The following is a 27,413-nucleotide window of genomic DNA, read 5'->3' on the forward strand; positions in this document are numbered from 1 at the left end:
TATTATTCTCTAGATTATCAAACTGGCTCAGTTTACTCCAGAAGAAGGATCAGCACTCGCTGTGACCTTATTCCCATCCCTCCTCATCACAAACCTCTTGTCACAAGCATTTGTCAGCATATAAAGCTCATGTCCTGCGGTCTCTTTCCTCCTCAGTGCCCTTCCCTACAGTTTGCCTCATCCCGCTGCATGAATTGAATCCTAACAACCCCTCTAACACACACACACACACACACACACACACCCCAATCACACCCTTTCCATCCCATTTTGCCCAGTTTCCCTTCCCAGGGCCTTTTCCAGGCCGGAGCGGTGCCATCCGAAAGCCACTGAGGGGGTAATTTGTCTTAAGCTCCACTGCTCTTTCTAACAAACGAAGGGGCTCAAACGGTAGAGGATAATAAGAAGCCTTCCAGCTCTAATCCTACTGAGGGTAAACCGCAGCAGACCCAGTGAATCATCCCCTAATGCGAAGTGGAAAAACACACTCCGCTCTGCTGGAAATTGAGGGGCAGAAAGAAAGGCAAACTCCAGGCCCTGGGAGGGAAGAGCAGGTCCGACCCATTTGACATGTGGGGTTAGAGAGCGAAACATATATACAGACCCAAATGTCTGCCGGGCTTTCTCTCTCTGATCCTCTTCTTATCTCTTCCCGTCTCTCCTACCTCTTTCATTCTCCCTGCAGTTCATTCCGTCTCCTTCGGTCCAACTTCTCTTTTTATTCCTCCATGTCTTTCATCCCTTCTCCCTCACTCGTTTCTTCCCCTCTTCATCCTCCTCTCAGCCAGGCTCACAAGTGCTGCGATGGGTTATTTCAGCTTTATCTCTAAGTGCAGCAGAACATGAGCTTTTACCGTCGGGGTTCTTGCTGCGAGAACAGAGTGTCGCATCGTCGGCGCCTCACGGAGGTTGACAGTAATTTAATCTGCTCATTTCTTTTGTTTTCTTCCTTCTTGGCCAAATAGTGCCAAGTCCCCATTGCTGACAATTGCAATTACATGAAGCTACGAACTGACGGCTGAGGTGATGCGCTACAGATAAAAATGGAGCTGGCCTCAACTATTTTTAGCACTTAATCACGCAGTCAAGCATCATCCAATCATATCTGTTTTTGTTTCACCATCTCTGACCTTCTGCCTCCCCACAATTCCTGTTCAGTTATGTATAGAAATGGAAGAAAATCGTATTAGGACCAGAGCACCGACTAGAAGTCGGTGCTCTGGTCCTAATACGATAAGTCGGCAAGAACTTATTGAAATCTCCAGAATTGTTATTATTGTTATTTCAATCCCATTTTTGAGGGGCTAGACATGCTCGTATCGGGACTGGTGAAGAATTTGATATGCTTTGGGTCTTGTGCTCGGGGGAAGCTAAAATGGATAAATAGCGTCCCCTAAAATAACTCCAAAATTGAGCCCCTCTTTCAAGTTTGACCTACAAACACCAGGCATTTTGAATTTAAGGTGCCATTGTGCTGTGGGTTAAAACTGTCACATGCATCACAGTAGCTGTATTTGCATAAACCTGTTGTGGATTTGGGCATTTTCAATTAAAAGTTGTTGCAAAAGTTTTTACACAACTGAGGTGGCAAAGTAGGTGCATGAAAGAAAAGTCAAATTCAACAAAGTGCAATGGAAACAGGCTTAGAAAATAAATTGTGACATACAAAAAGCATGGTTTTTCCACCATTTGAGGTTTGACTGCCACTCATTCAATAAGCGTCCACCTGCTGTTTATCACAATGAACCAGCGCTTAATATTTGCATAACAGCAGTGGGTTGAAAAGCACATTAATTAGCATTCTCTTTTGTCCATTTTCTGGAAGTCCAGTTGATATGTGGACAGAAACGTGGTTGGAAATCTGCTCATGTGATGGCAGGAGCAGCTTTGTTGAATAACAGAAAAGGTGGCCAAAGATAGGAGTCTAATCAACATCTAAATGAGCTCTGATGGAGATGATGACGCCTGTACTCTCACTATGACCACTAATTAGGTTTATTTTAAAGAAATTTTAGATGGGACAGAAAACGTATTCTGGGCCTCAAGGTGTTGCAAGGCAGCGTCACTATGTTTCCTATATTATACCACAGTCTGTAGCTGATTTGCAACCACATCAACAATGTCACTTAAAGGTTCTCCATACTATGTCCAGCATCAATATTAATCATAAGCTAATTACTCCACTACATTAGTGGAGTAATGTCTACCTGAGCAGAATGACCTCTGGTCCCCCCTCAGGTAAACACCGTCTGTCAGCACTGTTGCCATTGTTTGCACTGTTAGCTGCTAGCCACTGGCACACCTGTCGCCATTTTGAGCACATTTTGTATTTACATCTTTAAGGAATAAAGAAAACTGACCCTAGTTCTGCCATGAATTATTGAAACAGATATCTCCAACTCAACAACTTTCATGCTTACATGCTAGTTGTGTCCTGAATTTAACACCCATTTCAGGCAGCCAACCAGTCAGTCTATTGTGAAGCAAAGCACAATCTTCTGACACAGATGCACTGCAAACTCTACTATGGTTTAGAGGGTAGAATTGTTGAAAGAAGATAAATCTGGATTTGAATAATGATTTGGTTCTTGTCACTTGACAGCGGTGCTGCTAATGCTAACAATTATTTTATTCTTTTCTTTATTCTTTAAGTAAAATCTATAATTTCCTAACAAGGCCCACCAGACTTACTTTGATACTTAAGCGTTACCGAATGACAGGACGCAAATCTGACACTTACTTTTTAATGGTTCCCTTTCAATTGGTGTCATTTTGGTAACATCTTATTTCCAGGTGCCACATGAACACAAAAGAGCCAAAAATGAAAAATGAAAAGCAGCGTCAAAGCATCCCACATCCCACCCACTTCCAGAAAAAAATAACAGAGAGAAAAACATAGAGGAGGACTCGGCAGGTAAAGATGACAGAGGAACACAAGTACATGTTCTGCTTTCAGCCTGATACCCAGTTAGAATTATTCAAGCAGGGGAGGCATTTTTTATTCTTCACTTCTGAATGTTTTTTGATCCTGTGAGCTTCGTCTCAGTCTTGGCTGCTTTGCACATTTTATTATTAACAGCAATGACAGTCACCTCCGTCTTGGAGCCTACATATGAATTGAAATGAATGAGGTGGGAAGTGATCTAGCAGGTTTTAACTAACAGTTGTCAAAGCAATGGATGAGAAATAAAAAATAATAAAAATCACCCACTGGTCCTGCAATCACTCTACTTCCTCTCTCATCCTCCCCGCAATGACCAACTTGTTTGTGTCCTTTAATCCCAAGAGAAGAATCACAGTGTCTTTCTGCTTTGACAAAAAAAAGAAAAAGAAGTGAAGTGAAGCATGATAACACAAACTGGATCTGACAAATTGGATTAGGCACACAGCTTATTAGGTATCCGAGACCCCTCCGACGAATGCCACGTTCTACAAATAGAGAAACAGCGATTGGACAGGAAGGGGCATGATGGAGGAGCTGGTTCATATAAAATGGGTGTCAAATCAGAGCGAGATTGGGATATGGCTACACCACTGGTTGTTGTCACGGTGATAGGGTTCCTATTTAGTTCTTCAAAAATGGTTTAACCCTATTTTTCAACCGAGACCTTATGAAAATGGCTTTGTGAACAGAAAGTCACACAAAACCATTAATGAACACTTTCATTTATTGTAGATTTTTACCTGCGTCTGAAACATTTGTGTAACAATTTAGTGCCAAGTAACATCAAAATTAACTAAACTTTATTCAATGTATTTGTTCTTTTGAACAAATTCTATTTCTTAAAAAAATCTAAATGTAGCTACCAAAATCAAATCTCTTCTAAGAGCAGTTTCCAGGTCAAACATATCTTATTATTTTTATCTTTGCTTTTTTCTGAGGGACACTAATGTTCTGGACGTCTCTTTGCTGCTTCGACCATTGAAAAAAAAATCTGTCTCCTTCAAGTCCATTTAATGCCTGGGTTGAAAAATAGAATCTCTTCCTTTTAATTGGAGCTCCCCAACTTTTTTTGTTGTTAGCCTTTAAAACCAAACAATATTTATGAAGAAAGACTGATTCTTTACATATTATTTATGAAGAAGACGTTTAGGCCTTAAGAGATAAAAAAAAAAAAACTTGTTATGTGTCTTTTATACAGTATGTTTTTGTTGTTGACCATCTTGTGACCCCTCAGAAAAAAACCGCACCGGCTTAATAATTGTCTTTGGACCAAATGAACCACCTGGGAAGGACAATCATGTTCCACGTTGGCACAGAGCCAACCTGAAGCTGCATGTTTTCACTTCAGCAGGTGATTTCACTGAAGGTGATTTCTACTTGAGGGTGTGTTAACCAGTGCAATTAGCAGGTGTTGTCTTTGGGCTAAATTAAATCCTGCAGCCTCTCAGCCCGCTATGACACACGATTGTGTGTCCCTAGAGCCTAAAGCTGTCCAACATATGGCTGAAGATAGACACGAAGGCATGCAAACTTCTGTGCATCTGGTCACGCACACATGTAAGGCCAGCTGTGCAGACACGGGCTGCAGTCAAAAGCACATTATGCGACAGGACACACACACGTGTGATGCACTTCTGAGTGTTTGAGTGAACACTGAAAGCAGCCGGCTCTGCAGTTCATTTTGTCCTGTTCTGTTTTGTTACTTACCTCTCCTCTCGAGTCAGACGGTCCACTTCCTGTCCCTATGCGTTTCCCACCAGTTATCCTTTGTCTGCTCTGTCCCTGGTTAGATCCACCTGTGTCTCATTAGCCCCTGTTCCTTGTGTATAGAAACCCTGTGTAATGTGTTTCCGGTGACCAGGTGGTCTTTGTGCCTCTGTGTCTGTTCCAGCGTTTGTCCCCGTGTTTTTGAGCCCTTGCCTGCTATTCTTGGAACTGATTTGTGTCCTAACCCCTGTCTGGGCGGTTTGCCTCGCTGACTGATCTGTGTACCGAACACTGTGCTCAAATCGGTGTTGATGGTAAATGTAGTCCATTGAAGCAATTCATTCTTCAGTCTACTGCATGTACCAGGAGTTACTGATGTCCAGCCATGACATATTGTAGCTGAGTAGTGACGTGTAGAGAGACTCTTTTTACAGAATCAGTTTCTTCGAGTTGATGTAGCACACTGAGGAGTTTACTGCTTCAACCGACTCCATTTACCATCAATACTCTTTGGACAAATGTACATTTTCTGTCAATTTAGTTGTCACTGTCACTCCCAACTTCTGTGCTGAGCTTGAGATTCAACATTCACATAATAATCAGTCTTTGCAGTTGAGGTTTCTTTCCTGTGGTGTGTCCAGTTAGTATTCGGCAGGTCCTGACACGGAAAATAACTGTGTGACTTTGTCCAACAAGAGTCCTACCTGTGTTTGGCATTTTGAAAAATCAATATTTGAGACTCATCAGGGAGTGTCGAGCATCTGTGTTACACATCTGCAGCAAAGATCATTTTACTTGATGTGTTAATGTATCTTGTTTAATTAGACAGCTACATTCATAACAGATGTGTGACTGCTAATCTGAGAATCAGAAAAAGAAGATGGACAGACAACCGGAGGAGATATCGAAATGGTCTTGCGGGACAGGAAGTTGGAAGGCCATTTCCCCTCCACACAGAGCATCAGTCCTCAGTCATGATAAGCTCCGACATCCACGTCCTCAGGTGGGTCTTTGAAGGGCAGGCGGCGAAGGGCACGCCTCGGGCTACATCGCAGCTAGAGCGGGGGATGGACGGAGAGCGAGGGGCTGTCATCATCAGTCCAGGACTTGTGAGAAAGCTCGGCCTGTGCTCGATGCATCACGGGAGCTGCCAGCGTACATCACTCATCGACACACTCCACGGAGATCCAGCCATGTGAGTGAAGAGCAGCTGCCTCCGTCTGGTTCAACCTGCCGGCTATTTGATCTACTGAATACCATCTGGGAGATCTTAAATCTTCATATGCAGCGAGTTAGGTTCAGATAGGTCAGTTCAGCAGGAAAAGATACTGTGATTTAACGACAACATGTATCAGTATTAAATCAGTCTGTACTTTACATTGCATTCACAAATGTTTATTTTCTCTCTTGATCTTTTTATACTTTTAACAAACGTTTCAATACTTTTAATTTGTTCTCTTATTTCTTCAATTGTAGCACTTTCTATTAATGTTTTATGGATTATCTAAAGCACTTGAGTTTAAGAATCTGAACTTTCTCCCAATGAGAGAAGTGAAACAAAGCATTTCTCTTCACCTCTGACAAACGGGACTTATTTCCTCCTCCGATCCTCGAGGATCTAGCTCAAGGTCACTGCAGCAGTTTGTATGCTTGGATGACCTTGAAAGCTCCGCCCGAAGCGTGTCAGTATCCAGTATGTGTCAGCATGACGGTGGATTTGGGGCGGACAGAAATGGGTGCATTGTGACAAAGCATCTTGTCGAGCCAGAGCGTACAGAATAAGCAGCATGATGCATATTCCAAAGGATTAGGCCCATTTGTTTTGAGTTGAGTATGACCTCCTTTAATCCGTCATGCCACCTCTCCAGCCTCCCCGGTGCATTCATTAAGGCCGGGCCGGTAAACAGATCGATGGCAGGTAGAAACGGAGCCTCAAACGCGGTCAAATGCAGTTACTGCCCACATGTGGAAACACAAATCAAAATATATTCCTGACTGATTCATCAACATTAACAAAAATAATAAGGTATATACTCGTTGAAATGAGGCTTATATCAAAACAACCACCCCTTTATATAACCAAAGAGTACATTTAAAATAGAGTGAATTTTTTGTAACTTAAATACAATTTTGGGGGGAAGTGTCTGCTTTGTTTGCCTGTTTGGCTGCTGGTGAAACCTAATTTGAATTACAGACACAGTAAACTTTTATTTTTAATTTAACCGGTCTGCCTTTGAGTCGCGGGTGTTTTTTTAAATGTTTGTTTTTGAGATTATGCAGGATTGTATTTCAGCACAAAATAGTGAGTGTGAGGTTTTCCTCTGGAGCAAAAAGACCTGAAACCTTCGCAGTTTGTTGGTGAATCAGATGATGGATGACTCTTTAAGGTTGTTGTTTCATCTCGCATGCTGCCTTTAACGTAACTTCAATAGTGTGCTCTTGTGAACATCGATGTTGCACGTTGCGCAGGTTTGTTGCATTTCTTTTTATCTTTCTTGCTGGATCATAAAGCAAGTTTTGTGATATTGGGCTATGTAACTATCACTTGCACTTGACTTTACATTAACAATTGTTTCACAATATTGCAATATAACAATTAGGCAGGACGATATTTGTCATCCATGTATCTTAATTAGCCTGAGAATATGCTGATAAATCATGCAGCTACAACAGCTCTATTTCAGCTCTAATTTAATTTAGGTTTATATTTTATATATATATATATATATATATATATATATATATATAGTTGTACTAATTAAATTACATCACTAGTTAGAATATTTTAAAGCGATTATGTGTTGTTTGCTTCAATGCCACTTTCTTTATAATTTTTTATTGCCTTTAAATTTGTTTCATGTGTTTTCGTTCATGTTTTGGAGCCAGCTTTTTTTCAGGGGATTTGCTCTCTTTCTTCTTATCTCTAAAGGCATGCATGCCGGCTATTAGCTGTATCTGTGTTCTCTCCTGTTGTGCCATCAGATCAAAGGATAATTACAGGCTCGTCTGGCTGCCTTGAAATAGTGTTCGCGTTCTGATGCGTCTTTTAAAAAGGAGGAAACTCGTAAATGCACATTTCCTGCATTCCAGTGGAAAGACCTGCTTGTACCAATGTTTGTTAAAATTGAGGAGAGACAAAGAAATGGAGAGAGAAATGGAAGCAGAGGCATTTAACTTTTACTTTATGATGTTTTAAAATGACCCTAGCTGTATGCAGAACGTATATTTATTTTTTCATCTATGAACGTCTGTACATTCCTGATGAGCTGGTTGTGTTTCTCGCTGCAGAATATTGAATATTTTCATTCAAAATTGTCCGCACCAATCCATGCATACACATACATATGCACATCAGATTTTATCCTGGGGGGATAAGTCACTTGAAAGCATAAACCAGAGTCCAAAATGAATTGTGACGTTGATCAAATGTCATTAGAATAAGACTTAATGGATAAATTGTAGATGTCACATTCATTTAAATGCATGTATTTTATTTCTGGTGCAGCTGGTGACAAATTTCAAACATCTGCTCGTGTCTTTATTACATCTCAATATCTTGATTCAGGAAAGTCAGACTGTGGCTTAAAAAATGCTCCGTGGGAGTGAGTGTGGATGGGAACCTCCCTGTGGTGTAAGATGCTTCAAACATCTTGCCCAATGTCTGCTGGGAGGCTTAACAGCTAAGCTGGGGAGGCAGCAGAAATCTAAGACGAATCAAAAAACCAAAACTCAGTCATTTTGTTACCTGCCCAGGTTTGGTGACACAACCAGTGCAGTGCTGCGTTAATATCTTTTCGGCTGGTGGGGACAGGCAGGCGGGCTGATGCCTTTGACGGTGGGGGATTCAGTGAAAACGGCTGGCCTAGCTTTCTCCACAACTGATGGATTAGACAAGCTGGAGCACGGCTGCGAAGAAAAGAGGCCCATCTCGCACTGAGCAAGTGCAGGTGTTTGCCTCTCAATGTGTGTGTGTGTGTGTGTGTGTGTGTGTGTCTGTGTGTGTGTGTGTGTGTGTGTGTGTGTGTGTGTGTGTGTGTGTGTGTGTGTGTGTGTGTGTGTGTGCGCGTGCGTGTGCATATTTTTGCTTGTCTGCCTTTATGATTGTGAGCATAAAAAATGCACTGCTTGCGGAAATTGGCTCGCAGGCCTGTGTGATGATGGCACAATAAAAGGTTTCTACAGTCAATACTCCAGTATAGTGCAATCATTTGCACAGGGCCATGCATCGCTGGGAACTCTCTGAATCGATAGGTGGGTAAATAAATTAAACTGGCGATGGGAAATACATCGGCAAATGGCAAAAAAACGTCATCGGAACGCAGAGAGCGAGCTCTTTGCAGAATTAATTTCAGTTAACAGCTCTTTGAACTATCACAACACATGAGGATGTGCATATGTGTGTGCGGTTGGAGGGAGGGTATATTCAGACTTACCATATTCCTGATCTAAAAATATGGTAATCTACATTTCTATCACCTGCAGCAAAGGTCATCTCCCAATGGTATTGATCCTGCCATCGTCTTCTTTTACAGCCCTGTCACCACTGACAACAAATAATCTGCGGCTCGAATCTAATTAAGAGGCCATCTAATTGAGGATGAAGTGTTTTTCTGGTAGAAAAAAAAGAGTGACAAATACTGTGTCAGAGGAGGTCAAGCTAAGTAAAAAATGTTATTTAAAGGCCCATGATGGTGGCTTTGCCATGTTTACCCCATTAACTCCAACTCCCATTTACTGCTCATCCTTTAATAAATTACCAACGCTTGTGTGACACTACCTGCTGCCACTAAACATTGAGTAAAATTAATGCTGATAGGAATGACATCCGTTTTACAGGTATTTGGTGATTATGGGTCCAAAATAATTTCACTCATAGCCTCAAACCTCAACCTAGTTATGACACTGGAGAAAAGGTTAGAGGATCGTCAAAGTCAGTTGAATTTATCCTCTGAGCACCATAAAAATCTGAACAAAACTTCCTAACAATGAATCAAGTAGTTGCTGTGATATTTCAGCGCGGACCAAAGTGGTGGACTAAGGAAAAGATGGGTCACATACTCTTAATCCTGATGTGAACATTGTAATGTATTCCTGCAGGCAAAAAGGTGAAATAAATAATATAGTTTATGCATTAGATACATTGATACATGTGATAAAAATAAGTTGCAAGAACTGCATCGCAAACTCAAGGACACTCTGACATCCAACCTTTTAAATGTAATAAAATGAATAAATTCCCATTGTATTTATTGTTTGTCCACTGAATGATTGCTGTTGACTGTTTAGAACATTGTGACAATAACAAGATGTATTGACATAAAATTAGGGGAACAAAGAGTTCATTGTGATAAATTACATATCCCCAGTCTTCAATTTTCTACTATCAATGCTTTTCATCATCCTTCCTTTGATCTATTTTGTCTCCTTTGACAGAGCCGGCAAACAGTTTTGTAGAACACAATCTACTGTATGAATAAACATCACTGGATCGAATTTGCCGAAACCTCTTCATGAAGAAAAGTGTCAGGGAGTGCATGAGTCTGCTTCTGCAAAGTGCTTACTGTTTACTACCGTTGTTGTCATTTGCATTGACACAGTATTGAAGCGATGAAGGATGAGCGGTCCGTCACAAAGACCGACGCCAATTGATGTTTTCCTCTCCAAACCACAAAGGTCAGACTGAAACAAGCCACTCAGCTCTTCTGTGGTTTGCAGATCAAAACAGCTGCGTGGAAAGACGCCAAGAAGTGTGTGAGAGACAGGAGTGTGTGTGTGTGTGTGGTTTCATACACTGTATTTTATGTCATCGTTGTCTGTTATCTCTTTAGCCATAGCAGCATTACACTCGGCCATTGACCATTGAGGATGGTGGTCCCACAATGGGACCTTATTTAAAAAAAAAAGGTATTCAGTTTATTTTTTATGAATTCTAAGACTTATCAGTTCATCTCTAGAATAGATTTTTCCTTTTATTGTTTATGTAAAACATGTCTTGATGGTCCTTAGTGTTACTCATTGGAGAAACTGGAACGTACGAATATTTAGCATTTTTATTTCATGAAGTACTTTGAAATGATTAATCAATTATTTAAACTGTTGAATCTTTTCCAGCACTATTGTACTTTTAAACAGACAGTGTCTTGTTGTAAGAATGGGATGTTAAATGTTACATAAGAACTCCCGGCGGTGGAAAAGCTAAAGCGATGGGTTAAGTAGACGCCTGAAGAAAAACACACAACACACTCTGAAATCCATCTTGTCCTTTCCCTTCCCGTCTCCATCTTCATCACGCCAACAATCCGTGAAAGATTGACAGAGAACTCTTCAACTCAAGGGCCATTTCTTACACAAGCAAAGCTCTGGGCTGTCTACACTCCTAATTAAACCTTCTCTTAACGGGTATCCCGGTGATCCTCAACGCTGCTCCTCAAAGATAAGAAGACACCGATGGGTACAGAAAGACAGACGATGAAGGGAAACGAAAAACCGTGTCTATTAAATCAGTAATTAAGTCGGACCCGGGGAAAGTCAATCGGAGAGGTAAAAAAACAAAACAGGAGAATTCCGGGGGCAAAAAAAAAGCGGCGAGTGTCAACTGGTGTGATTAAGTCCTTGAAGTGTAATTGCACGAGGGAATTGGGGTATTGTCGGCGTCAGAGGGATTTCCAGGAGCGAAGCAGGAGGGAGGGGAGGGGAAATGACTGCATGTACACACTTCAGGTCCCGGAGCTCGGGGAGGAAGGAAGCCAGTTCAGGCCAGACTTGAAACAAACAATACTTAAATTCAAAGAATAGCACGAGGGCTGAGCCGAGGAGCAGAGTGCGCCATTGATAAAGTGTACCATCTGTTGTTTATACCCCATTGTTACCATCCTCTCATCTCTTCCCCTTTAAATTACAAGCCCTGTTATTCTACTTTTACCATCCCCCGCTGCACTCGCTTACTTCACGTGCACTCGTGAATTCCATTGTGCAGTTAGCAAGCGACACCTCAACTTCTCACATTTGTTTCTCCACACCAGCTGTGCCCTGCCGACAGTAAGTAAGTCAGAAGCTGGAAAACATTGGAAGCGGTTCAGGATCTGTTTGGCCATCTGCCCTGTTCATGCAAAGGTCCTGGTGAGAATATGTCTGAGCAAAAAGGTCCGCTGCCGATTGGAACGTGTCGTGCCTCCAACCAAGGCTGCGTGTTTCCATGGTGGACGTGCAGGAAATTAAAAAGCAGGAGCGACGTGACGATTGTCATATCCTGAGCCGAATTAAACCAGATAGAAATCAGGGTGTATCTCAAATGCATGACAGCACTTTTATCTGTTCATGCAGAAGCGCACAGAGATTTTAGATTTTGAACCATCCAGTTTTATTTCCCTGCATCAAAACATCATAAATACTTCAGCATCACCTGGCTATTTCTATATTTCTATACAAATGTAGATCAAAGCAGGTTTTCCCAGCATGGTTTTAGAATCCGAAGCACATAGGAATATAAAGGTGCCAAGTAGTTCATACTGAATAATTAATTTAAGTGATTTGTTTCAAAATGGTATGCTTCATTTACAGTTTAATTTTTAAGTGTAATGGGTCAATATATATAAAAACACATTTTACATTAAGAAATTTTGCAAACAAGCAAAAGGTCCTAAAATGATTAACAACAATTAAAAAGGTTATTTTTTTTACTTTCATGCCAGCACTCATTTCTAACAAGTGGGTGGCATTTGGAAGGAAACCCACTTATTAATTTTGTTCTAACCATATAAATTACTAAACTCTTGGTGGGATTTAATATGGACGTGATGAAGCAACCTTGACAATTAATTCTGCAAAGAATGCTTAAAAAACGAAGGACATTAAATTCAATGTTTCACCAAAATGTTCTTCTAATTTAAACCCTCAGTAGATGCTGACCTCCAGAAAAACATTTGCTTCTGAATTCCAGCATGATTGATTGGTAATATTCTGCTGCGAGCTGTCAAAATGTTAATGAGGGCCTCCATATCCTGAAAACCCACCAACCGACAGTTGCTGTGCATAATGAGCACCGACGTACTAATTACCCTGTCATTACCTGCACCAAAGGAACAATTGCATGTGGAAAATAATGGATTTTCCTCTTCGTCTGTATGCTGACTTTGCTGGCTAGGGGAGGGTCATTTTCTTTGGCTGTCACATTTAAATTGTTTCATCATCTTGGAACCAACTGCAACTACGACATACATGGACATGCAAATTGTTAGGGATAATTTTCTCACTGAATAAGTTCCACGTGAGTGCGATAGTTCGGACAGTGAGGAACATTTCATTAATCAATAAGATTAAACTCAACAGAGAATAAAAATAAATGTATGAAAGTACACTGGTGGACAAAGTACAATATCTGAAATGTAGTGGCATAGAAGCATAAAGTAGCATCACACCATCAGGGGGCGACTCCTCTGGTTGCAAAAAGAAGCCCAATTCCATGGAAGTCTATGAGAAAATTAATCTACTTTGCACTTGATTTATTACCTCAATAAAAATGATTAATTCGAGTTTATGGTCTCAATCACTATAGTTTCAAATCTTCTTCAATACAGCATGATGTTCATTTAATAAATTATGGTCCCGTTTGGAGTAAAATTGAAATCCAAGATGGCGTCGGTCAAAATGTCAAACTTGGCTTCAAAACGTTAGTCCACTACAAGTCATACAAACACAGGACAGGTGTGAAAACTTAAATGTTACTTTTCACTACTGGCTCTCATCGGCAATGACTGCTACTTTGACGACTTAAACATTTCCCCCAAACTCCCACAAATCCAAAAATGAATTTGCGCTTCATCCTCTGCGTGTCTTATAAAACACGGTTCCAGGTCAGACTCCTCTATCTTTGTGAACTTTGTCCTCTAATCCTTTCAAATATTTAAGTTTTCAGCTGCCTGACATACTGTAGGAGTGTTCTCTGAAGAAGAAAAAAATGATATTGCTTTTATTCACTCTGTTGCACACTGTCACCCAACACTGCCTCCTACAAATAGGAACCATAACTTTTTTTTCCCCCAGCATGAAGCAAAGAAGTCTCATCTGCTGCCGGGATTAAACAGATGACAGTCTCCCGAGCTACTGCCAAGAACCCATGATACATCCTCGAGAGCACTCACATAATATGGTGATACGAGAAAGCAGTTCCTGTGACAAACCTGGCATTTAATACTGTGTGAATATCTGACTCCCTGACTTCAATAAAACATGCAGCTGATCAGTCGGTTTGAATCTTTCAGCTTATCTGATGGTGGGGAGGGGACGACTTCATTAGGAGGGTAAATTGCACTCAGAACGTAGCTGTTGTGTGTGATAGTATACTGAAGAGACATTATCAAAAACAAACTCCAGTCAAAGCTGCAACTTTCGATTGTCTACGTTCCTTACATAGTACTTCATTGACTTGGATGCATGAATTCTTTTTTCAAAGCAAATGAAGACAATATTGTGAAGAGTTTTTGAGTGTTTTTGTTGTTGGAAGAATTTATATAGCGAGTCACTGAAATAGCTTTGGTCTCCCAGGTGCATAATGTTCAGCTGTGCATGAGTAAGATCAAATTATTCACACCCTGAGAAGACTATAGTCCTGAATTCTGACAGTGACAATGTCTGTCATCACATTGCATTAGATATTTGTCTAATTGTCATGATTTACGTATGAATTCTTGAGTTATGGCCAAAAACATGTTTTATGAGCGACCTTTGACCACCAAATTCTAATCAGTAGGTCCCAGACTGCATAAGACTAGGAAGGGACATTTTCTCAAAGAATTCCATGCTATCGGACTTCTTTTTGCAACCAGAGGAGTTGCCCCCTGATGGCCAGTAGAGAGAATGCAAGTTCTGCGTTGGCTTCACTGTTCAGACGAGTCCAAGTGGACATTTGTGCCAAATTTGAAGGAACTAGTGCAGCCTATTGGTTGGCTGCTATCTGAATTGTATTGTACTAGTTAAATTAGTAGTATAGTGCTGCATCATATCAAAGAAGCATACCGTAGATGACCAAATAATCGCCCACGTGCAAATACGCGCCTGTGCTCTAATAGCCGTCGGGGTCCGACCTCATTTGGCATAATAAACGCCGGTTCAATTAAACGCCCGGGCGATTACGTGTTTACCATAGTCTTGCACAGAAAACAAAAGTTTTTTTTTAACAGCACTTCACCGGCTCTCACCTCTTCTGTCAGTCAGCCCCTCCTCTCGCTCTCTCTCTCTCTCGCATGCAGGCGCGCGCACACACACACACAGACACACAAACACAGGCGCGCTAGACCGAGGGATATAGGGATATAGATAAATGCGCTAATGTACAGTGTTGAAATTACCGCGATCAACCCCCCCTTCCGTTATCATTCATAACACTGCTCTGATCAGCTCCCTGTGTCGCGGTAACACAGACAAACTGTCTTTGTATTTATTGTCTGATGTCAATAAAGATGCGTCGGGGGGAAAAAGTAGTTTTGTTCCAGTGGTGCTATGGTAGGTTAATTGGTGACTCTAAATTGCCCGTAGGTGTGAATGTGAGCGTGAATGGTTGTCTGTCTCTACATGTCGGCCCTGCGATAGATTGGCGGCCTGTCCAGGGTGTACCCTGCCTTCGCCCAATGACAGCTGGGATTGGCTCCAGCCCCCCCGCGACCCTAAATACAGGATAAGCGGTAGAAAATGGATGGATGGATGGATGGTGCTATGGTGAGCTCCTTGTTCTTTGCATGATGGTCTGGTGCTGCTCATTGCAAAAATAAATTGTAGCCTGTTGCAAATACGCGCCTGGTTCTTATAAACGCCTGGGCTCCAAGTCGATTTAGCATATTAAACGCCCGGGCTACTAAATGGTCATCTACGGTATTCATTTATATAAAGAAGCATAAAGTAGAAATACTCAAGTAAAGTGCAAGCATGTCAAAATTGTACCCAAGTACTGTACTTGAGTAAATGTACATAATTACTTTCCACCACTGGATTTAATTAAGTATAGATGTCATTCAACATTTGTAAGCTCTGAAAATGTGATATTGTAAATACTGAAAAACTTTTCAACTGATGGATGCAGGATCACATGCTGCTGAGTTCCCTGTGAATCCCTCATGTTTAGTAGGTAATTAAATAGTACATAGTATAAAACTAGAAAATTTCCCCGCTGGAAATTTTGAAAGGGCCACGGGGGCTACTGCCGGAGTGTATATACATTACGATGAGATTCTTCGAGATTTCAAACCAGACGGAGTTGTTTTAGAGGCAAATACAACTACAAATACTTTGCACTCAACTGCCAATTGCCAGTACATGTCACCGAGCTCAGCTGTCACTCAAGTACTACCGAGTACTACTGAGACTCAAGTACTGAGAACTACTAGGTACTATGTATTGTCAAACAGTTGAGTGCTTCGCACGCAACTGTTTGCCAGTACATGTCACCGAGCTCAGCTGTCACTCAAGTACTACCGAGTACTACCGAGTACTGAGAACTACTAGGTCCTATGTATTGTCAAACAGTTGAATGCTTCGCACGCAACTGTTTGCCAGTACATGTCACCGAGCTCAGCTGTCACTCAAGTACTACCGAATACTACCGAGTACTACCGAGTACTACCGAGTGCTACTGAGACTCAAGTACTGAGAACTACTAGGTACTATGTACTTGCAATTACTTGACAGTACTTGTGTCTCATTTTAAAGTTTAAATGGAGTTTCTAGGTGAAAGTATGCCTGAGCTGAAGATGTTTGACAAAAAAAACTACATTTCCCACTGACTGCTCCTTCCTGTCCACCAATCAGAGCACACCTGCTGTCAGTTATCAAGATCAGAGCCCCAGAGTGCTGTCACCATAGCAACGGCCCTTGGCGCGTGTGTATAACTGCGTTGGAGCCTCTCTCTGCCTCTCTCTATCACTCCATTCCGGCTTTGCGGGGGCTCCGAACAAAAGCTTGCCACGCTCACATCGAAACTCGTATCGCCAAGATTTTCGCACCGTTAGCGCCACAAGACTCTGATGAAGCATATTGTTTCCTAGTGTCAGAAACGTGGACGCTAGGGCGAGTTAGAAATGGAGCTTCTTTCAGGTTTCTTTGAAAATCTGCTTCTCAATTTGCATTGGATCCAATGAGGAGAAAAACCGACGTGGCCGCGCTTAGAGGTTGCTAGTTCAAATCCTGTAAATCTCACAGAGTTTTTGAGCACATTGTGAGAGACAGGACAAGTTTGTCTACAAAATTGGAAAATATCACGTCTGTAGAGTGAAAATTGTGGCCGGGAGGAGTTTGGAAAGGAAAAAAATCAGAAGTATTTCGAGGAGCCCTCACACTCTAAGCGATGATGTCATCCACTCTAACCCAGAAGGTTCTGCGCAATACACACCCATTATAAACTCATGATTTCTCCCAAAACGATCATGGTCGTTGAACAGTGATTGGTCAAAAACTATATGACCTATTGAAACGTGGATTGACACACCAGGACACAAGACTTGTGTCTACGTTTTCGCCCCGAGCACTGGCCAGTGCACTGGCCAGTGCTCGGTGCGATTGCACCGTGGCCCTAATAAACTATATAAACAGTAGTAAACACTGCAAATAGTATAGTTTTTATTGGGTAAACAGTATAAAAATAGTATTTGTTTTCATTAAAATCCTGCGGATTATAAGAATGTTGCTCAAAAGCAATGTTTTCTTCTCCCACAGGCTAAATCGCAGTAATTAAGTAGCCGTTTTGGAGCTTTCAGTCATGTCACTAAGGGCTTTTAAAGGTCAAGAATGACATTTCAATCTCAGCTTTTGCGCCAACTTCAACACAGCTCCTTCAAAATACAACAATTCCATATACTGAGGAGGATTGTGTAAAAGTGTGGAGATTCTCCTGAGGACAAAATATGACAAGTTTGAGCCCCAAAACAGGTAATATACATTCAAATGACTTTCCAGCAAATGCTGCAAAAATAATGTCAAATTCATAACGTGAACGGAAAATTGAAGTTCACACTTTTAAGACTGATGCACTTGAAATAAAAACCCATTCTGTGGTCATTAAAACAACAAAGCCATCATTAAGAGTGAACAGAGATGGCTGGTTGTGGCGGTGCAGTCGATGAGTGTGCTGCCACCACCGCCTGTGAGGAATAGAGGTGTTATGCTGCAGCAAAGTCGGCCGCAATTGGTCTCTGGAGAGTGTTAATTAGCTCACTGACACTATATCAATAAATATTTGAGGAGAAAAGAGGTTCCTGAGGGTAAATAAAGAGAGCCTGCTTTTCAGAGTTCACTCGACCATGAAATATAGGACGATAAATAAAGCTGCAAGGAATCCGCTTGATCTTTTAGGGGATTGTTTCTCTACAAATGGATGTTGATGTTAACGCTGAAAAGGATCCATAATGGGACAAATCAAATGAAGACCGCTGAAGTCCTTGTTCAGATTCAGAGTTTGCTTTAATAGTTCATCAAAAGAAAAAAGAAAAAAACAGCTGCTGCTTGTGTCGTCAGCAGTCGTTCGACCCAACACAAACAGGAAACTACAACAGGAACTTCACGGCATTTTTTTTTTTTTTTTTTACAAACATACAGGCACAGAAATGACAAGCCTCCTTCCCTTTCTACGTTTTTCTAGTTGCCAGGTTTCGATAAAAAATGCTGTACTTTTGATTTGAAGAGAATAGAATTAGTCACAGACAGGGAGGAGTTTCAGAGGTGTGTTATTCTCTGAAGTCACAGGAAAATGTCACGTGAAAAGGTTAAATTATGACAGGAACAGACCTTTATGTTAAAGATCAGGCAGGTTCCGAATATTCTGTCCAATCCTTTGTGATCTTTTTTTGGAAAGTGTTTGGTTTTGCAGTGAAATATATGAGAAGCTATGTAGCCAGAAGTCAATAATTTATGGTTTTGTGCCTGACAACGTTTTACAGTGTTTGATGGGATTTTAACGCCTTAAAACCCAATAATCTTGCATGACAGACGCACCTTGATTTTCCTCATGGCGTCTACAAGGGTGAAAAATCAAGATTTAAGTTTAACAGTAACAGTTTAATAAACTGTTAAAAGCCTTGATATTTTTATTCCTTTTTCTTCCATTCATTAAACTCCCCGAAAGATTAAATATTTTAGTGATACCTTCATGAACATTTGTTTGTTTAGGAAATTACCTTATAAATTAGTAGTAATGCTTTATAGATCATTTATAACACTGTTTATTGAAGATTCAAGGAGGAGAGACCCCAGCCGAACTAATTTGTAACAACATTAACCTTCCTATAAAAAGTTCATAATGATTTACAAAGCATTAAATAATTATAAAGCAATAATTTAAAAGGTATAAACAGGTATAACGTATGCTCTACTAATAAAAGTGACATGTTACTTAACCTTCATCTGGATTTTGTGAAAAATTATGCATGCACATTTTTATTTCTACAAGGATTTCTTTTATCTCAGTTATCTCGGGTGGCGCCACAGAACACTACTTCAACATCAAGTGAGGAGAAATTAACACATATTTTAGAGCCCACAGAGGGCAGAGAGCCTGGAGCTAAAAATATTTCAACTTTCAGCTGAGCAGCCGCACTTCAAAAGGACGTTCAGTTGAGTCTCGTAGCAACCAGCAAACATGTCCCACATGAACCGGTTCAGCCGAATTCAACTCTCACTGCATCTGCAGAACAAATAGTTGCCCATATTTCTTTTTTATTTCTTTCATAACAGAATATTCCTCAGCAGGAAGTACAAGTATGTTTGCTTTAATCCATAAAAGTCTGATTTAAACAGCTAAAGCAGTTTAAGACTTTGCTTTGGTGAAAGGCGGTGAAATAAGCCCGATACGAGAAATAAGTTGTGGATATTTTTAAAGAAAAGGTCTGCTATTTGAGATGCCGAATGAAAATGAATAATAAGTTCAAACTGTGAAAACTTTCAAACTGTTGAGAAAAAAAATTAATAAGGTGGTAAAATTATGCAGGATATGGGAAATCAAAATATTGAAATAAGGCCCCACTTTGAACAAAATCAAAGACATTTCTTGTAATATTAAGGAAGAAAAACACTTTTTTAATCTTCAGTTACTGGAACATCCATAGATGTATTAAATAAATCTAGGGATTATTTTTAAGTGAACAAATGGATATACATATTTATACATAGCATTTTGGTACAGTGTAATTCTTTATACTCCATAGCAAAACTACCAAACACTTTCTTTCCTTATGCCGTGTCATTGGTGTGTCACGGTGCCTGTGTGTGCCCTGAAGTGAGTGTACTGAATAACAGCTTTGTGTCATTTACAGCAAACACGCACACAGAGCGCACACTCTAACCTCAAACCTGAACATTAACCAAATAAAACATGTGAACGAAACACAATCATCAGAAAAACACAAGGAAGTTACAATCATTCTGTACATGACGAGGCTGCAATACAAAAAGAGTTCACCCTGTTTGTGTGCACTGTACACTCCTTTGCTTTAACGATACAGTAAACATACAAATTGCTTGCCTCAACATATAAAAGTGAAAAAAAGAGAAGCATCCATCTCTGCGGATGCAAGAGATATTCAAAAACAGATAAATCGATACAGCCGTCCTTAACTGGAACCCTGTAGCGCCCGCCCACTCCTGACCTGCTACTGACCTATCACTCACACACAGAAACACACAATCGCATTGTTGAGCCCATATCCACCGGTTTTCTAAATTGAGGACGTTATGTGTGGGCTGTCGGCGAAGGCCTGGTCAAAGCTGGAGGGTCCGTCTTTAGAGGATGATGGTGTTCTGCAGGTCAGGGTGTAAAGTAGATGGGCCGTTAACTATAATCAATGAAAGATAACACGCTAAGCATCCGTGGGAAACCATACCGAAACAAAGAAGAAAAACAAGGATGTTGCCTTCAATGTCCACATTTTAAATTATGTTAAATGAAAGAAATAGTTTGACATTACGTGTATTGCCTTTCTTGGCAGGAGATTAGTACCAAAACAGGTATATCTAGGGATGATTAGTTAAGATTAGCTTAGCCTGACTTCTGGAAGGTAAAGTCCAACAATGTTTTATGTTGTTTGTTTAAACTGTACAAAAATATCAAGTTGTTTTATGTGGAGTTACATTCTGTAATCCATGTAGCATGTAATTCCCACATAAAACTGCCAGGAAGCAGAGGAAAACAGCTAGGGTTGCTCACCTCAAAGTTAAAAAATACTACAAACACGGCTAAAGTTCACAAATTATTGTATGTTATACATTGCTGGTTTAAACCATACAAAAATGCAAAGTTGTGGCTTTATGGAAAGCTTTATGTGCTCTTCAAAGTTACAAAAAAAAAACTTGTGGAAACCCACCAATTCGTGCAACGTGTTTTGAACATTTTTTAAATTTGTGGTTTAATGGGGAGTTATGAGCTGTAACTTACGTAGCCTATCATGTTGCACATAGCACAACTTCACATTTCTGTTTGTGCAGAGAGTAAACAAACAACCTACGTGTTAATTAGTCGGCTTTCAAGGTGCTGATAAAGTGAGCCAGGCTAACCATTCCCCCTGCTTCCAGTTTATGTGCTAAGCTAAGCTAAACTATGCCAATTGCCTCCGGGCTCTGGAATCATAGGTAGCACACAGACATGAGTGTAGTATGTATTTTCATCCAGCTCTCGGACAGAATGCGAATAAATGTATTTCCAAACTATGCCTTTGGCTTCAATGCTCAATACCGTATTTTGAGCGATTTTTTTGTTTCAGCCTGTAAACGTTTGGCAGCTAGCATACTACTAGGCGGTCACACAAAGCTTTCCCACGATATTCAAAAAAGGGCAGTAGGTGATCATTCTCATTACCAATGAATCTATTATTTCTTTCATTCATCATCTAGTAAAGAAATTGTGAGAAAATTGTGCATTGCAAATTGTGGGAGCCCAGAAATTAGTTGCGTTATCCAAACATCAGTCCAAAATCCAGAATTTACAGAAAGAAAGCTGGAAAAACAACAAATGTTTGTAATATTTTCTTGATAAACAGTTAATAATGTATTTACCGACCATAGTTTTTAGCACTAATTTCAAACTTTTACACCTTAATAAAGCATCCGATTAATACTACCCTTGTTTTTTGTTTAGGCCAGTAATATAATGCATGAATAAACCATACAATCCATGTATTTCCTTTCTTGACAACAATCTTTTTAGTAAATAGGTGGAGCCAAATATGGCAACAGTTTGTTCTGCACAGGAACAGGTTGTATGAAAGGGGGGGGACAAAATCTGTGTTGATTTTAAGTTTTCCCAGATGATTTGGCCGGACCAGACAGATCCTATACAGAGTTAATTCCTGCAGCATCAGAGGACAGAGAGCAGCCAAGTCCGAACTCTTTGTACTGCAGCACCAGCTGGAGACGCCACAACTTGGAACCTAAACTCAGCTAAACAACACTATGATAACTGATGTACTTCTACAAACCACAGACTAAACAGGCAATCCAACGGCTGTGATTGTGAGTAAGTATCAGATCGGCCCTTGGCCAAAAACATATCAGCTGGCCAAAAACATTTCTGGAGTAATTCCCAAGCGTTCTTTCAGAAAGAAAAAAAAATGGAGGGACAGGAAAAGAACGGGAGTTCAGGGTTAGCAAGAGGAAAGGGAAGGATTGTATCTTTATTTCCATCTCAATCTCAGTCTCCCAAATAAAGAAGAGGGGACACAATGGCAGACCGTACATGGATATCCTCCCTGGCCTCTTTTGATCTGTTTCTCCGTACATTACTCTGTAGTTTCCTCGGATGCCCATGATAAGAGTTTAAGTCCCCTCTCCTCAGCAGAGTCCCATCCTGAGGAGAGGCAGGGCTAGTGGGGGAATCCAGGGGGGGTCCACGGCAGTCCGAGCATCCCCCCGCCGATCAACCGCAGGAGATGACAGTGAAGCGTTTGGAGATGCAGGACATGTTGTGCAGCACGATGCCCAGCAGGAAAAGCAGCACACACGCCACCAGGATCACGGTGCACACGCCGGACCATGTGGAGCCCTTCCCTCCTCCTCCCACCGGGCCAGTAACTCTCCTCTCTCCATCGCCTACATCCAGCCCCATCCCCACTCCATCCAGACCCATAGCCAGACCCAGAGGCTGCTGCTCAGGCATGGTCACCACCGTAACCCCCTTCTGCTGGCTGCCAGGCAGGAAACGACACCCCAGCTCCCCAGTCAGGCCCAGCGCCCGCTCCTTGGCTATGGGCATTGGCAGCATGTAGCAGCCGTTGCTGGGGAGGCGGATGAAGACCGGCGTGTGCTCAGAGGCGTGAGGTATGGCAATGACGGTGATGATGTCCGGGTCATCTGGGAGCTGGGAGACGGACAGGCCCGGCGGGAGTTTGGTGACACCACGGCACCAGGGACAACGAATCTCCTTCTGGCTGCTGCGCATCTGGGTCAAACACACCGAGCAGCACGTGTGTCGGCAATCCAGGAGTTTGGGCCTCCGGCGGGGGCTATAGTAATTAAAGCAGATCTGGCACTCCAGAATGGAATCCTGGGAAAGAGTCTCCATTCTTTAAAGATTGGTAGATGGTGTCTTATTATATTCACTGGCTGACAACAGCAGTTATTTTAGAAAAGTGGACGTCAAACAGGTCTAATAGAAAGAACTCTGAGGGAAGTTAAGACAAGACACCATCCACCAACATCCACAACTTCACAGTGACGTCACAGTCCTTTAGTGGCGACATGGTCGTCCATCTGCAACATAAGAGAAGACAAAGTTTTGTTGAGAAAAGGAAGGAAGTCGTTTTTATTTTACAGATGACTACTGACATGCACTGTCATTTGGTTGTTTGGGAATTTATATGTGCAAAAATGGAATGAAATGGGCAACAAGGTGGCAGATAAAATCATTGGTGAGTGGTAGCCTTCATGCCAGGAAATCAGAAGGTAAAAGGTGTACGTTTTGAGACAAAAGTTTAATGTTCACTGCAACTTTTTTCTGGCACTAAATATCAGTTATTGTAATAATATGGTTGCTCTCCGCACTTTTTTGCATTATTTCTCTCTAACCCTACAATCATAACCATCACCACCACTACTATAACTTATTTAACCAATACCACAAAGCTACATTTTTCGATCCTATCATTAACAATCAAGCCACCAAAAACAGTTCTCACTCTCAAGGTTAAAAAAGACGGGAGTACATTTTCCATCTAGAAAGATAAATTGAACTGTGTAGTTGCACACATGCATGAATGAGGGTTTGGCAGCCTCCCCAGCATTTGAAAATGTTCCGCAAAAATGAAGTATGAATGATTTGAATTCAAAGAGCTAAAACTTTCAGACATGTGGGTCCTTGAACACTCGTCGCCAAACATCCCTAATATTTTTGAAAGGCTACAGACACAGCCCAGATTTAGGGAGGTGCAGCAGTCATATCATTCATGAAAGGCACTCATTATGTACAGGTCATGTCTTACATATCAAGCACCAGCTGACTGCAGTAGTTGCAAGTTCACGTGACCCCTTTGCCTCGGTATCTGTGTTAAGTATGGCTAATTCCTTTAAGCGTCTCCTTCGAGCCACAGACTTCATAAACAATTTCTTCCTCCTCCAACTCCTCTTGCATAATCTACCGTGTTAAGCCATGCAGAAGCAGTGATCGTTTTCTTTTGCACATGATTAAACCCTGTCAAAATAGCACCAAGGAAACAATGAATAACAAACAGGGTGCTGCCGACTTTTCCTTTTATTTTCTCGCCCCAAATTGTCAAGTGTGAAAACTGCTGAGGAGGGAAGATGACTCTATTTTTTTTTTTTCCTCTTCGCTGCCGTCTCAACAGAGCTGGCGTCCCTCCGGGTGCGACTGTGGGTAGACAGCTAAAGTGAAGGGTGAGACAGATGGAGGGTGAGAGATGAAGAGGAAAGTGGTGATAGAAATGGAAAAAAAGGTGACCACTGTAGCCCGGCAACACCGTACATCTCAGTCTTTTATCAGAAGCAAGATTGCAGGCAATTAAACTTGTCATAGTGGCCTTCGGGGACACCGACGCGGTGATGACAGATAAGAGTGTGCTCACACCGGGCATGCTTGGAGCAGTTTATTCCATCTGGATTCCTTTAGTTTGGTTCTGTTGAGGAGTGAGGATAACCAAATTTGACCTTGGGCGACTGGTAAATAACTTCAACAGGACAAATACTTGATAGCATTTTATCGAATAGAAATCCCACATAGAATCTGCTTATCAAACCCGGAATCCCTCTGAAAGCACTTCATCAATTGATCAATCAATACCAAGGTCCAGGATGACATTGCAACAGACAACAGATAGCCAAGATGCCCTTGTCTGTAGACACGACTTTCAGCTCTTCCTGGTGGATTTGAAGTCATCCCCGGGTCTAACGGGATATATCATCTGAAAAATTAAGCCAAAACTGATGTGCCTTAAACTTGCAGTCTCTCTACTGGCCGTCAGGGGGCGACACCTCTGGTTGCAAAATTGCTACCCCTATTTTCATATTTGTTCAAATACAACAGCAAATCATCAAATCATTTTTCTGCCTCAGAAAGTGACTCCCTGAATGTTTTGAGCATGGAGACAAATCTTTACCTTTTCCAAAATTGAAACAAAATGTAACCCAATCTTCTTCTGAACCAAACCGCGACTCCTCACCAAGGTGTCCAGTGAGCAGCAAGACTTCAGGAAGTGACCTAAGGGTACAGACAGCTTTACTCCCCAGTCCAGTCAGCCTATCTGTGGCCGTCATCATCCTTGCTTCGCCCTCAGCAGCAGCACCACCAGCCTTCCCTGGGGCAAAACCCTCAACCCTCCGCCCCTCCTGCCTGCTCTCTCTGCATTTCCCTGCTGACCTAGTTTCTCTACACCGTCACAAGAGTCAAAGTCGAGGAAAAAGTGCAGGGAAATCCTGGCAGTTTCACGGAGAAGTGAGGAGAGAGGAATATGGACACACAGAGATGGAAGCAGAGAAAGAGAGCTGCCCTTGAGGGGGCGAGACAGCCCAGGGTATTACTGAATCCTTTTTCCCAAAGATAAGGATTAGCTTTGATCTGACATAAATGCTTTGTGGCTCAATATTCCCATATACGCAGTCACTCTCTCTCTCTCTCTCTGTCTCCTACTTCTTCCCTTCAGACTGAAAAGATTTTCCTCTCCTGCCAAACATCAATTCTTCATACTTTTCACCAGGTATGTCTCCTCCCTCTCAATCCTTTCCTTTCCAAACACTTTCTACATGTGAAGGAGTAGAATAAAGCTGCACAATAAATACAAAATGCAGTGATATTAGGGGCAGCATTTCCAATGCCTTAACCAAGTTAATTTTGGGCTGTGCAAAATCCAAACCAAATAAATTAAGTTGGAAGTAGAGCAAACTATTGATTTCACTCAAAATCAGCATTCACATATAATTGCTCAAACCAATAATGAGAGAAAAGATAATTATGCAAGAAAAATGGGACATATCTAATTCCATATTCAGAAGCAGCATTACTTTTGTTTTTTATGGAACAGTCTGCCTGCGGATCCGAGGGATTCTTTACACTTGAAAAAGAAACCTGAAGAAGATTAAGAATTTTAATATGGCTTTCACTTAAGGTGCCACGTCATTTATTGCCTCGGTTTCTACGCCTTAATCATTGTCCTAATTTTTACTCTTGCAAAATTAGATTTATTGTCCTGTGCTGTTTTAATTTGATTTGGGAAGCCCTTGGGCTGCATGTATTAAAGATGCAGACTGTCCTCCTCGAGAAAACGACCACATAGGTCGTGTGTCAAGCACCGAATTACGACCATATGTTACGTTTCAAAATAGCGCGCCCTCTAGCCCCCCCCACACGTCGACCTAAACCTACCCCGATTCCACGACATCTTCCCCCCACACCCTCCCCCCCCCCCCCCCCTAACCCCCCCCCACCCCAACCCCCACCCCCCCCCCCCCCCGCGCGCCCCCGCGCGCCCCCCGCGCTACCCCCCCCCGCGCCCCCCCGCGCTACCCCCCCCCCCGCGCGCACCGCGCGCCCGCGCGCCCCCCGCGCTGCCCCCCCCCCCCCCGCGCGCCCCCCGTCAATCATCGGCAGAGACCCCCCCCACACGTCGACCTAAACCTAACCCCCCCCCCGCGCGTGCATCATCGGCAGAGACCGCCTCCACACGTCGACCTAACCCTAACCTTAACCACTACTATCGTTGCGGAAGAATCTCCGCAATACGCTCCCAGAGGTCGTATTCGAGTGCATGGACCAACGACAACTGTGGTCGTATGAGTTGGAGGGCTTGTTGTAAAGATGCTATATAAATAGAGTTGAGTTATCAAGTAATCTGTTCATAAATTGATTGTCTGGCACACTAAATGTCAGGAAACAGCTAAGAATGCTAATTACTTTTTTCCAAAAACACACAAAAAAATGTGTTTGATATCATAGAAAACTACAGAAAATGAGCAAATATTCACTTTTTCAAAGAAATAGCTTCTAAAATAGAAAGCTATTTCTTTAGAACTGATTAACTTGTTGCAGCTCTATTCAGCAGGATATAGATCATACTATCAAACTATGTCAGTATTTCTTTTTTACAGTGTCCATTGCTCAACGTCTCCTCAGCCCTGATGACACAGTAGTCACTCACACAGAGGAGATTGTCTGAGGTAGCAATGAAATCATGGCCATCCAGTTTCAATTTCTCTCTGAATTTCTGAAGAAAATAACACGTCTGCTCTAGAGGAGCGTCCACAGTTGCGACTTAACAATATGATTTATCTGTTCAACCTAGCTGGA

At 41.8% G+C, this 27,413-nt stretch overlaps 1 protein-coding gene across 2 annotated transcripts in view; it reads right to left on the bottom strand.

The window, feature by feature from the left end:
- Window positions 1-18,727: 18,727 nt before the first annotated feature.
- Window positions 18,728-27,413, bottom strand: part of rnf152 (ring finger protein 152) — a 45,975-nt gene continuing 37,289 nt past the window's right edge. For both annotated transcript variants that reach the window (XM_084033378.1, XM_084033377.1), the window contains one exon: window positions 18,728-23,371. In XM_084033378.1, coding sequence (XP_083889504.1) covers window positions 22,539-23,183 — 645 coding nt within the window. In that variant the 5' untranslated portion in view covers window positions 23,184-23,371 and the 3' untranslated portion in view covers window positions 18,728-22,538. The remainder of the gene's footprint in view (window positions 23,372-27,413) is intronic.

This window comes from Eutrigla gurnardus (assembly GCF_963514095.1).
Source record: "Eutrigla gurnardus genome assembly, chromosome: 18".
Taxonomy (NCBI): domain Eukaryota; kingdom Metazoa; phylum Chordata; class Actinopteri; order Perciformes; family Triglidae; genus Eutrigla; species Eutrigla gurnardus.